General features: G+C 35.6%; 1 protein-coding gene across 1 annotated transcript in view; it reads right to left on the bottom strand.

Moving 5' to 3' along the window:
• The window catches only part of STAG2 (STAG2 cohesin complex component), a 128,717-nt gene that overhangs the window by 77,214 nt on the left and 38,862 nt on the right, over window positions 1–12,641 (bottom strand). Inside the window, exon 2 of the mRNA XM_061137110.1 lies at window positions 3,052–3,195. Coding sequence (XP_060993093.1) covers window positions 3,052–3,095 — 44 coding nt within the window. The 5' untranslated portion in view covers window positions 3,096–3,195. The remainder of the gene's footprint in view (window positions 1–3,051; window positions 3,196–12,641) is intronic.

The raw sequence follows: 12,641 nt of genomic DNA, 5'->3' as shown, positions 1-12,641 counted from the left end.
AAAAAGGTAGTGAGCTAGTCGAGAGAACTGTTTCTAGTTAATACAGTACTAGGAAACTGTGTGACCCTGAACAACTGACAACCTCTCAATCTTCACATCTACAAATAATATTTATGCAGGAAAAAAGGAAATCTCTGAAGTCTCTTTAATCTCTAAGATGCCAATTTATAGTTCTCATTTTGCCCCTCATTTTGGAGTAGAAGGGGTGTTGTGTATAATCTGTATTTTCTAGGGTGTAATGGAAGTGTGCATATGTGCTTGGCTCAGTCGTGTCAGACTCTTGCAACCCCATAGACTGTAGTCTGCCAGGCTCCTCTGTCCATGGGATTCTCCAGGCAAGAATACTGGAGTGGGTTGCCACTTCCTTCTCCAGGGGATCTTCCTGACCCAGGGATGGAAGCCGGGTCTCCTGCATTGCAGGCAGACTCTTTACCGACTTAGCTACGAGGGAAGCCCAAGGGATAATGGAAGTAAATCAATTTAAATATACATGGGTGATGCTTCCTATATATGTAAAACTGGGTCCATCTATCTAAATAGTAGTAACATACCCACCCTTAAATGCTTAAACCAAGGCATACTTGGTATTTGGGTCACTCACAACGGCTTTTAGAATTGAAAAACACATAAAAGTTGTACCATTTTAAATGTGTAAAACTATTATCCGTTTTGTTTTTAAAATAAATAGAATCCAAGTGAAAGGCTAGTCTTCTCTAAACTTCTTCTATTTCCACTTTTATTGCTATAATAACCAGTGTCCAGAGGCTGTGAGTTAGGAATACTTTTTATAAATGTAAAATAATGGCTAAGATGCTAGCAGGGGTAAAAAATTACTATTTATAGCACTTACCTACAAAGTTATGTAAGCAATGTATTGAAGATACTGGCAATCCTAACTATGTCCTACAATGCTGCGAGGAAAATAGCCTGTAATAAACACCATTTCCCATAGTTAATGCACTAAAACCAGAATGACTACTTAATATTAACCCTGAAACTCACACCTCCTTACATGTTAAGACTGTTGTCATCAATAATCTTCCCACATGCCTAAATGGCTTTACAAAAAAAAAAAATTGAAAATGTTTTTAAACATCTTGGTGTGTCAGTAATACTTTTTTCTTCCCCAAGACATCTGTGGGACACTAGCTCCCTTAGAAAGCTCAGCAAATGCCCTAAGTCAGCAATCACTAGTCTTTGCCAATATTCCAAAGACCGAAGAGTAATCAATGGCTCAGTCACACTCAATTCTCATCTCCAGGCTATCCCAACTAAAAGAATGAGCCACTACAGGTTTAATTACTAACTGGAAAATCTTCTGAAAAAAAACTGGAGTAATCAGGTGACAGTCTAAAAAAAATCCCAAACTAGAGAAGAAATATTCTTCTGAGTCTGTCTTTCTCTCTGGCTTCCCTTTGTTTTTAAGATCAAACCAACAACAAAAATCTATCCTAGGTGAAATTACAACATGCTAATGTGTTCACAGAGTATGCTGGGTTAACCTTTTAGTGGCCTGAAACTTCAATTAGTCATCTGTCACAGGAATGAATCTTCCACTCATTTCTCTTTACCCTGCCCCAACCTCACATACCCAATCAAATACTGCCTAGTTTACCTCCACAACAGCAATTTCCTCTTATCTATTATCCTATTTCCACCTGATGCGAAAAACTGACTCACTGGAAAAGACTCTGATGCTGGGCAAGATTGAAGGCAGGAGAAGGGGACGGCAGAGGATGAGATGGTTGGATGGCATCACCAACTCGATGGACATGAGTTTGAGCAAGCTCTGGGAGTTGGTGAAGGACAGGGAAGCCTGGCGTGCTGCAGTCTATGGAGTTGCAAAGAGTCAGACAGACTGAGCAACTGAACTGAACTGATTATCCTATTTCAGGTCCTAATTACTTAAGATATTGTAATAGTCAATACTCTGTAACAAAAACTTTTAAAATTATCTCTACTGTATTAGCATATTTGAGAAACTTCATAAGATAATACTATAATAGTCAAACCAAGAATTAATTTTTTTAAGATTATCCCATATCCTCCCTCAAAGAAACTAAAAGAAAAGCAAGAAGCTTTCCTCAAGCAACTAAGAAGAGTCAATACAAACTGGCACTAAAATCATATTAAAAAACATGCTTTGAAATACTGGTAATATCCTAGCAGACTCAATAGTCTGAAAATGATAACATTATTTTTAAAATAAAAATCTATATAATATCAAAAGCAGACACCAGCCACCATTATGTACAAGGATGTCTGTCGTTTTCAAAATTTTTAGCAACCAGGATCTGTTTTAAAATCAAGTCTTATAAAGATCCTAATAACAAACATAGTGTGGTATATGTGTGTGTAAAGTTAATAGGATCCACGAGCAGTTTAAAGGTTCACTCTTAGGCATCTCATGAAACTGGAGCTTAGAATGAAAATCACTATTGCAAATAGTAGCTCAAATTCTTTCCTACATGAAACATTAAAGAGTAATGAGAATAAAAGTTGAAGAAGGCATATAGGTAGTTTTTAAGACAAAGGTAAAGAAAATACCTATGTTGAAATCACTTTATGAACCAATGAGCATGTAATTTGTTTCTGGGGAAAAAAAGGAGAGCATGTCCTAACCTCCTACATCTGTTTCAGTCTGTCACTTGATCTTAAAAAGAAATCTGACAATCTGATATTACATCCTAAATACTATTGCATGGTATATATTCCTTACTAATGAGGACACGTAACATTTTAAGAATTTCATGACACTCCCTTCAAAACAGTTGTTATTGTAAAACCAAGTATGGACTCGAAGAACTGAACAGTAAAAATAATAAATTTTCCAGTATCTAAATTACAAAATAAGCACGCTACAAAAAAAAAGACATGGAATTACTATTACAGAGCCCAGTAAGCACTGGTATAAACTATTTCAAAGTATGCATGCTATGTTATACTGAAACACTGTATCTTCTCAAGCAGAAGTAACTTTAACTGAAGTTAATACAGTTCCCATTTTGTGGAAAAAAAACAAGTATTTAGAAATTATCATAATATACTTACTGAAGTAGATTAAAATCAGTTGGTATTTCTGGAGCTGCTATCATTTCTTTATCATCTTCTGTAACGCCCCAATGTCAGAAATGTATTCATATATTTATGTGGGTAAAATGATGGTTTGCTTCTTTCTTCTAAGGCAGACAATTCCTTTAAAAATGATAGGGGGTGGGGAGAAGAAATGCCATATTTATTATAAACACACCAAAAATGTTGGGAAGGGTATCTACCCAAAAACTAAATTTCCAAGTGTCTGCTAAAGTGTTTTAGTTAATAAGGATTTCTATCCTTTGCATTTGACTGCTTTTTCTAGATATGGATTTGTTACAACTGTTGTAGCCCCACAATAGTAACAACAAATACAAAGAAAAAAGCTTCTATTACAATTATTTTTTAGAATTTGTTATAATTCTCTAGCATGGCTTAAAAAAGATAGATGCCTAAAGAAGGAAATGGCAACCCACTCCAGTATTCTTGCCTGGAAGAGTCCATGGACAGAGGAGCCTGGCGGGCTGAAGTCCATGGGATTACATGACTGAGCATGTGCGCACGAGTGTGGAGGGAGATGGGTTGGTAGCAATAAAATGGCAGAACTAAAAAGAAAAACAAAAAGATAGATGCCCTAACTAGAAACAGAATGTGACTTTTACTCATTGTAAAATCTTTCTGACAAGTTTAAACCGTAATACAAAATGCCTAAAAATTCTCTAGCTTTTGCTTATGATGTATAGTTAAAAGGAGCTAATTTTAAAAATCTAAGATATAATTTTGAAACATTTTTAAAACAGATTATTCTATCACAGAAAAATAGCAATCCAAAGCCTGTTTTTTAATAACTAACTGCTTCATGATAATACCACCTGCATTTAACAGGAAAATGGAAAAAATGTTAGCCCAGACTGATCTATTCCTTCAAGGAACTTAACACCAGTAATGTCATATGAACAACAGATGAATGCATTTGTGAGCAAACTAAGCCTGGCCATAGGAAGATGCAATTCCTCAATAGGAGGGTAGTCTAAAAAAGCAAATGACAAGCCTATAACAGAGAAAATAGGCTGGGTCTGAAGCTCTTAATCTTATGTATAACTCTGTTTTAAAACTTTATGCTTTTATTTCCAAGCGAATCATACTTGGTGGCCACCTAAAGACTAAACATATCCAATTAATTAATAAATTTTCAAATACCACATAGTGATGAGAAGTTCTTCTCATGAATGATCTTCTAAATGGAAACTGATCAATTTTTCCATTAATTTTAAATCTCTAAAACACATCATAAATGGCTATTAGTATGTAATTAATATAACAACATTCAAAACACTGCATTTCCTTGCTCACTCTAATTAAGCTACTATGAACAGCAGAATAATGAAGAGGTGAAACAAGGATCAAAAATACACAAAACAGACCCTAATCAAGGGTTGTCTATACCACCACTTTGAGTTTTCTTTTTCTCTGAAGAATACTCACATTGTAAAATCTTTATTAGGTATGACTGGTAGAATGGTCTTCTCACACTAAATCATGATCCCAGGATTGTTACCCTTCAAGACCACTAATTGTTAATCTGGTTTTATTTTTTATTGTAACCTAAGAACTATATAAGTAGTATATCAGAGTTGAGACTTGTCATCACATATAGGATACACTCCAGCCTCCTAAAAATCCCAACTTATTTTATTACTTTATTTATTTATTTTGAGCTGTGCTGGGTCTTCACCGATGCATGGCTTTCTTCTCTAGTTGCAGCAAGCAGGAGCTTCTCACTGCAGTAGCTTCTCTTGTTACAGAGCACCGGCTCTAGGCACGTGGACTTCAGTATTTGCAGCATGCGGGCTCTAGAGAGCAGGCTCAGTAATTGTGGCAGATGGGCTTAGTTGCTCTGTGTCATATGGGATCTTCCCAGAGCAAGGATCGAACCCATGTCTCCTGCAATAGTAGGTGGATTCTTTACCACTGACTGAGCCACCAGGGCAGCCCCCAACTTATTTTAGAAAGAAAACTATTTTTAAAAAGGAAAACTATTTTGATTTTTATTTAGTAAGTTGGAGAAGTATAGAGTTAATCAGTTCTAATCAACACATCATCTAGATGGCAAAATGGAAATAAAGACTTGCTGTGTCTGTCTCCCTAGCTGCCCCCACCCCTTTGTCTGAGCGCTTTATAAAACCAAACTTCATGCATTCCCTAAATATTAATACACAGTTTTTAAGCAGACTTTAAAGACAGTTCATACATGTATGCTCCCAAGGGACATAAAGAATGAATCAGCTCTGAAAAGCAGACAGCACTCAATAAAACGGGCTTCCCTGGTGGCTCAGATGGCAAAGATGCCTGCAATGCAGGAGACCCAGGTTCAATCCCTGGGTCAGAAGATCCCCTCAAGAAGGGAATGGCTACCCACTCCAGTATTCTGGCCTGGCAAATCCCAAGGACAGAGGAGCCTTGGCAGGCTACTGTACATGGGATCACAAAGAGTCAGACCACACATTAGCGACTAACACTTTCACTTCACTAAATAAAACAGGTATTGTATGATATACTATATTCCTCTAAATAACATAAAACTAGTTTCTAGTGTATAAGTCTTGCCAGGTCAAATTATTTTGCTCAAAGTAGGGCGATACTAACACATATTTGGTAATTAGAAACCAAAGCAAACACAAAAGAAAAACAGAATTTATAAAGATGTAAATCTCCTAGACAAAGTATCTGTATTTTAAAAAGAAGCATTTTCCCAGGGTCTTATAGGTTTAGAAACAACCATTAACTAGCCAACTCTCTACCCCAGTGAAACACCTGCTTTTTAAAGTTTCTAAATATTAAAAAAATCCATCCATCCAAGGAAAAGTATCTACCATGTGTCAAATGTAGTGGCGATCACTAGGCGCACAGTGATGAACAGGGGATCAATGATCCTTGCCCTTATAGAACTACCTGTAACAATAAATGTGAAAATATATTTATCTCTAAGAGAAAGCACCTACCTCTACTGCCACTTACTATTAAACATAATATTAAACTCCATGTATCCTGAGCTTTTACTTTTCTTTCAGAAATATAAACTTTATCTGCAGGAAGAACTTAGAATTTTTCCCTTTTTATTTTAAATGTGTATTGCTATATAGAAGTACAATTTGCCTCCCTCAAAGATTTTCATTAAAAAATTCACAGTCTTTAAATGTACTTAATGCCATTTGACCTAAATTGGGAATCCAGAAATTGTAAGAATACATAAAGCTCAAATAAAAGTGCAAGTTTAATAGTCAAACTCACCACAACATTTCAGGCCTACTGTATGTAGGTTATTAATTTTTAAGAAATATGCTCAAAGATCACAAGGTGGAGCTCTCACCTAATGTCAAAGAAAAACTCTTGAGATTTTTAGTATTTGTACCAATTCTCTGTAGCTACTATAAGAGAGTTAACATGCTAACAGCTTTGGAGGATAAATCATAGAAATGAAATTTGCTTCAACTCTCAATCACTATTTTCCTTTTGGGAAAAAAATACAACCAATAACAACTAGATTCTGCTGCTTCTTACTGAAACCTAAACAAACACATTTGTTGATAGGTTGAATAATATACTTTAAAGTAAAACCACCTCCTTAGGCTCAAGTGCATAATACACTGCCATTAAAGATTTATTGAGTATATTCATATATAATTACTAGGTGAAAAAGTAATGGGTGATTATATATATATATATATATTTTTATTCTATACATTAAATTCAAGTAAACGCTCTCAGTAGTACTGCTTTTGATATAAACAGAGATCTAAAAGCTGAAATTTGATCACTATACTTTTCAAGTTATCAATATTAAATATGTTTAGGTTAATTAATTTAATAACGAAAACTTTCTTCTTCCACTTCTGAAAACCTGTTGGATAACTACTACTCTAGCACATAGACACAAATATATATTAAATATATAAGTATGCTTGCATCCTTGAGTGAGTGAGTGAAGTCACTCAGTCGTGTCCGACTCTTTGCGACCCCATGGACTGTAGCCTACCAGGCTCCTCAGTCCATGGAATTTTCCAGGCAAGAGTACTGGAGTGGTTTGCCATTTCCTTCTCCAGGGGATCTTCCCGACCCAGGGATCGAACCTGGGTCTCCCCCCTTGCAGGCAGACGCTTTACCGTCTGAGCCACCAGGGAAGCCCCATGCTTGCATCCTTAACTCCAAACTCCAAATAATGACTTAAATGATTAAAACTACCCACCCATGCCTGAAAGAGTAAAAAAATACACACACACACACACACACACACACACAAAATCTGCTTTTCTTTGATATTGTTTAAAAACCTTAAGTAAGATTTCTTTTTATAAAAGAATGATTCAATCCCAAGGGGTCTCAAGATAGAAAATAAAAGCTACAAAACAAAGTCATCACTAACAAAGTACCTGAAAATCCACATATTACTGGGGAGTGGGAAGAGCACTGAAAGTAGCTGGTGTGTTAATTCTCTCCCTGAAAATGCAGAAATAACTGCTAAAAGCTAGCAAATTCAGCACATATACCGTATACACATTACCCCCTTAACACTCGCCCAAAAGGGGTTATTACATTCTTCTATATGTAAGGATCACATCTTGGAAATGTATATATCCTTCTGAAATGCCACCATCATTATAATACAAACACTTAAAAATAGGGACTACCTAAATGTCCAGCATGAACTAACTTATAGTACAAAAATGTAATTAATATTTATACAATGAAAGTACTTTTATGACTGTGCAGCAACATGGGTAAAGTTTGACAACTTAAAAGTCTTGTATTAGGCTACAATATTAACCAAATAACAACACAAAGGAAAACAGCTGATGTATCAGAGTGGTGAAAATGTGAATAACTTAAAATTTTTAATTATGATGTTACTGTTAGTAAGAAAAAAAGTAAACTATGAGGGTGGAAATTTATTTATCAATGTCTTCTCTTAATATCTGAACTATCTGAGGAACTGCAAAACTATCTCTGCTGCTAAAACCTGATTTATTCATGTTTCAGGTACATAATGTTATAAAGTTAAGCATCTATAAGAAATTCTGACTTCTAAAATAAAATTATCTTTATTATGTTCACCTATTCAAGATTAGCAGAGAACAGAAACTTTTATATGAATTCCCGACAAAACCCAAAGGTTGTTCCTTTTATTGGCTTATCTACTTTTCTTGGGAGATAGCAGAAAGAAGTCTGTCTTTTAGAATGAGATTGTGAAAGGCTGGAGACTAGTTCCTGGAGTAGTATATTTAATCAAAACAGGAAAGTCACTATCATTCCTCATGTCAAATGATACATGGCAACATTGAATACATAGGGCAAGAAATGAAAAGCTCACCAAAAAAATTAAATTAGACATAAATACCTGCCTTCAAAAGACAAAATCTACTATTGCCCCTTTGATGATTAGTAACCTTTAAAAAAGATTTCGCCTTACTCAAAAAGATGTTTTTCTTCCCTCTGTTTATCTCCCTGCATATAAATGTGTGCATTCTCAGCCGTATCTGACTCTGTGACCCCATGGACTGTAGCCCACCAGGCTCCTCTGTCCAAGGAATTGCCATGCAAGAATACTTGAGTAGGTAGCCATTCCCTTCTCCAGACGATCTTCCCGACTCAGCAATCGAACCAGCATCTCCTGCATTGCAGGGGACTTCTTAACCGTCAGAGCCACAATTTCTGCTAATAGCCTTCTGAGTAAACTTCAGAGTGAAAAGAATGACAGTCAAGCAATGATCATGTATACTCAGACTAGCAACACAATTTTAATCTAAATGTTTCTTGATAGCATACTCATATTACACCTACCACATATTATCATTTACAAATATATTTTCCTTTCCACAAACTGCAAAGGAGTCCTAAAGAATTTCTAATGGTAGTACCTGTTCCAGAGTAGGAACAGGTAATCTGGAGAAGGTATGACTAGAAGAAATCAAAATACATAAGAGAATTAATAATCTTGTCTACATTTCCTAACTATAGGAAAGGTCATATATCTCCCCTTATGAACTTAAAAAGTAATATACAGAAGGAAGGGAAGACCAAAAGTAAAAAAAAAAAAAAAAAACCAGAAACTTTCTAAAATGACTAAGTGGACAAAGTGAACACATCTAACGCCACAATACTTCAAAAGCAACTTTTACTTTCAGGAAGAGGGGCAGGAGCAAGCTGGGGCACAGTCTACACAGATTTGGCATCACTCTACACTGCCAGAAACTAAGCCAGACAGAACTGGAAACATCCACCTGTTCCCCTCCTATTTTTAAATGTATGATAGTAGATGCTCAGCAATCTTATTTCCTTGTCTACCCACATTCCCCAATACTTTGCAAATGTGACTCAAATCCTAACCACAATTAGGATCACCTGGCCCAATCTATTCAGCTTGCCCCAGTTCTTGACCATCAGTTCTGATTTCTGTAGAAATTGAGCACACAATGGTTAACTTCACAATAAAGGAGTGCTACCATGGTGGGGGTGGGGGAGGGGGCTGAGAAAAGGCTTCTCCCTTATTCCTGCAGACCCACTACTCCATCACTCTGTACTCAGTCGTACCCTGTGCCTGAGTCATCCAAGGATCAGTACTCTGCCTTGTTCTTCCTGTATCTACCAGCTCCATCCCAGGAACTGGAATCCTGCCTGGAACCAACCTAAAAAAGCCTGTGTGTGTCTCTCTGCTTGCCCTAATCTAAATGCCACAATACTGTCCTCCTCTCATCTGTCTCCATCCTTGCAATGATTGCTGCTAGACACCAGATACCATATCACACCTGATATAGTGGACACATATCAGCTCTCTTAACTCCAAGACTGCTAATTCCCCAGTTTGCCTAACCAGCTGCAATTGACTAGACAGTATCTGGCCCTATCACAAAATAGATATCAAAACAGGTAAATATTTGTTTTATCAAATACTGTCACCTTAAAAATCATACCTCAGTCTGCAAGGTCAACAGCTAGACCATGAATCACTTTTAAAAGTATTGTCAATGTTCACTCTTCATCGCACTTATACTTGAATATTAATACCAGCATTTATCGTCTTCTGTACTAATTTAAAATATGTGCCCCACTGACATAACTTTCTGTATGTTAAGTCATCATGAGTAAACAACAGCAATTACTAGAGGGTGGAGTGGCTTTCAACATTTCAGAGGTGAGACAAAATTAGCTGGTATAAATGAATGTCTAGATCTGAAAATCAAATTTACAGCAACCAGCTAATTTCATGTGTTAACACTTGTAAATGGCATACAGCATGATATAAACACCATGGAGTATTACCAGCAAACCCACTTCATAGAGGGTACTACTGGCTCACTGACATATCTCAAGCAACAGCAGATGTCAAAACAAAGCAGATGAAGACAAGATAATCCCACCCAGATTTTGAGGGAAATTCACATTTTTATTTCATATGCTCTCTAGTTACATCAAAAACTTTCACATTTATTCAAGGCACTAACATATCTAAATGAAATCTTGAGCATTTATTAATAATCCACATGAAATAGAGATACAACTGCAACTGAGATACAGTTCAGTTAAAGAAAACAGTGTAAAATAAATCATTTTATAGAGAATAGGAGGAAATTTAATCTTAAAATTTAGAATTGCAGTTACTACTACCAAGCACAATATTTTTGGTTCATTTTTTATGATCACAAACATTATATATATGCTACATATTTAATATTTCTTGTCCCTTACACTTCTCATTAGGTAACACCTTATTAAAATATCTAACATTAGCATCCACTTGATATAAACCACTAAACCTTCCCTACTAATATCCAGAGCATATAATTCATAGGCTTGAATTATATTCATATTAAAGTTCAGAAATCAAATGTTTTCACACTAAAGTTTATAAACATAGTATAGGTACTTCCCATTTCAAATCTAAAAGGTTGCTAATTCTACACAATGACAATGATGGGAGAGTCACACATATATTGTACTCCAAAATTATTTTAATTCTTTCTAAACTTAAGCTTTCCTAAATGAAGATTAAAACATGTAAATTACTTTTTAAAAATTAAACCTAAGCCAAATAAAGATGCTACAAAAAAATGACAGACCAATATCCCTGATGAACACCAACACAAAAATCATCAACAAAATATTAGCAAGCCAAATTCAATAGCACATTAAAAGTAACAGACACCATGACCACAGTAGGATTCATTCCCAGAAAGCGAGGCTGCTTCAGCACATGAAAATCAATCACTGTAATATTAACAGAATGAAGAGCAAAAACCCCTCGTGATCATCTCAACATAGAGAAAGTATTTGATAAGATTCAACATCTTTTTAGGATAAAAACACTCAACAAACTAGACAATGAAGAAAGGTACCTCAACATAATCCCATGGACAGAGGAGTCCAGTGGGCTACCGTTCATGGCATCACAAAAGAGTCGGAGACAACTTAGCAACTAAACAACAGTAACAATAACCTCAAAATAATAAAGAATACTGATGAAAAGCCTGCAGCTAATATCATACCTAATGGTAAAAGACTAACAGCTTTCCCTGTAAGATCAGGAACAAGGCAATGATGGCCTCTCTCTCCACTTCTATTCAACATAGTACTGAAGTCCAATCCAAAACAATTAGGCAAGAAAAAGAAATATAACCCATCCATATCAGAAAGAAAGCAGCAAAATTATCTATTCATGGATGAAATAGTCTCACATGTAGAAAATTCTAAAGATTTCATCCCACCACCAAAAAAACTGTTAGAATAAACAAATTCAGCAAAGTTGCAGGACATAAAGCCAACACACACAAGTCAGTTGTCCTTCTACACACCAAAAATTAACAATCCAAAAAGGAAAACTATTCCATTTACAATAGCACCAAAATGAAGACTTAGGAACAAACCTACCAACGACGTAGGGGACTTAAACACTGAAATTTATAAAACATTGCTGAATGAAATTAAAGCTTTAAGTCACACAAGAAAATGGAAAGACACTCTATGTTTAGTGATTAGAAGACTTAATATTAAGATGCCCATACTACCCAAAACAATATACAGATTCAAAGCAATCCCTATCAAAATCCCAAGTCTTTTTGGGTAGAAATGGAAAAATTCAAGGGAGTCCAAAAAACAAAAAGTTTAGGGAAAAAGAAAACAACCTTGAGGAAACACACTTCCTGACTTCAAAACATATCACAAAGGTAGAAATATTGGCATAAAGACAGATATACAGACGAATGAAATGGATGCAAGAGGCCAGAAATAAACCCTTGAACACACACTCAAATGATTTTTGACAAGGGTGCCACGACCATTCCATGGGGTTTTGCTTCATAAAATTGTGCTGTGAAAACTGGATATCCATATGCAAAAGGATGAAGTTGGATCATTCATCTCTCACACCATATACAAAAATTAATTCAAAATGGATTAAAGATCTAAATTTAAGACCTAAAACTATAAAACTCCTAGAATAAAACATAGGGGAAAAGCTTCATAACACTGGACTTGGCAATGATTTCTTAAATATGACACCAAAAGCACAAATGAGACTTCATCAAAATATTTACACATAAAAGGACACAATCAAC

This window comes from Dama dama, chromosome X (genome assembly GCF_033118175.1).
Source record: "Dama dama isolate Ldn47 chromosome X, ASM3311817v1, whole genome shotgun sequence".
Classification (NCBI taxonomy): Eukaryota; Metazoa; Chordata; class Mammalia; order Artiodactyla; family Cervidae; genus Dama; species Dama dama.
Note: the sequence above shows the minus strand (reverse complement) of the source record. Positions and strands in the feature narration are given on the sequence as shown.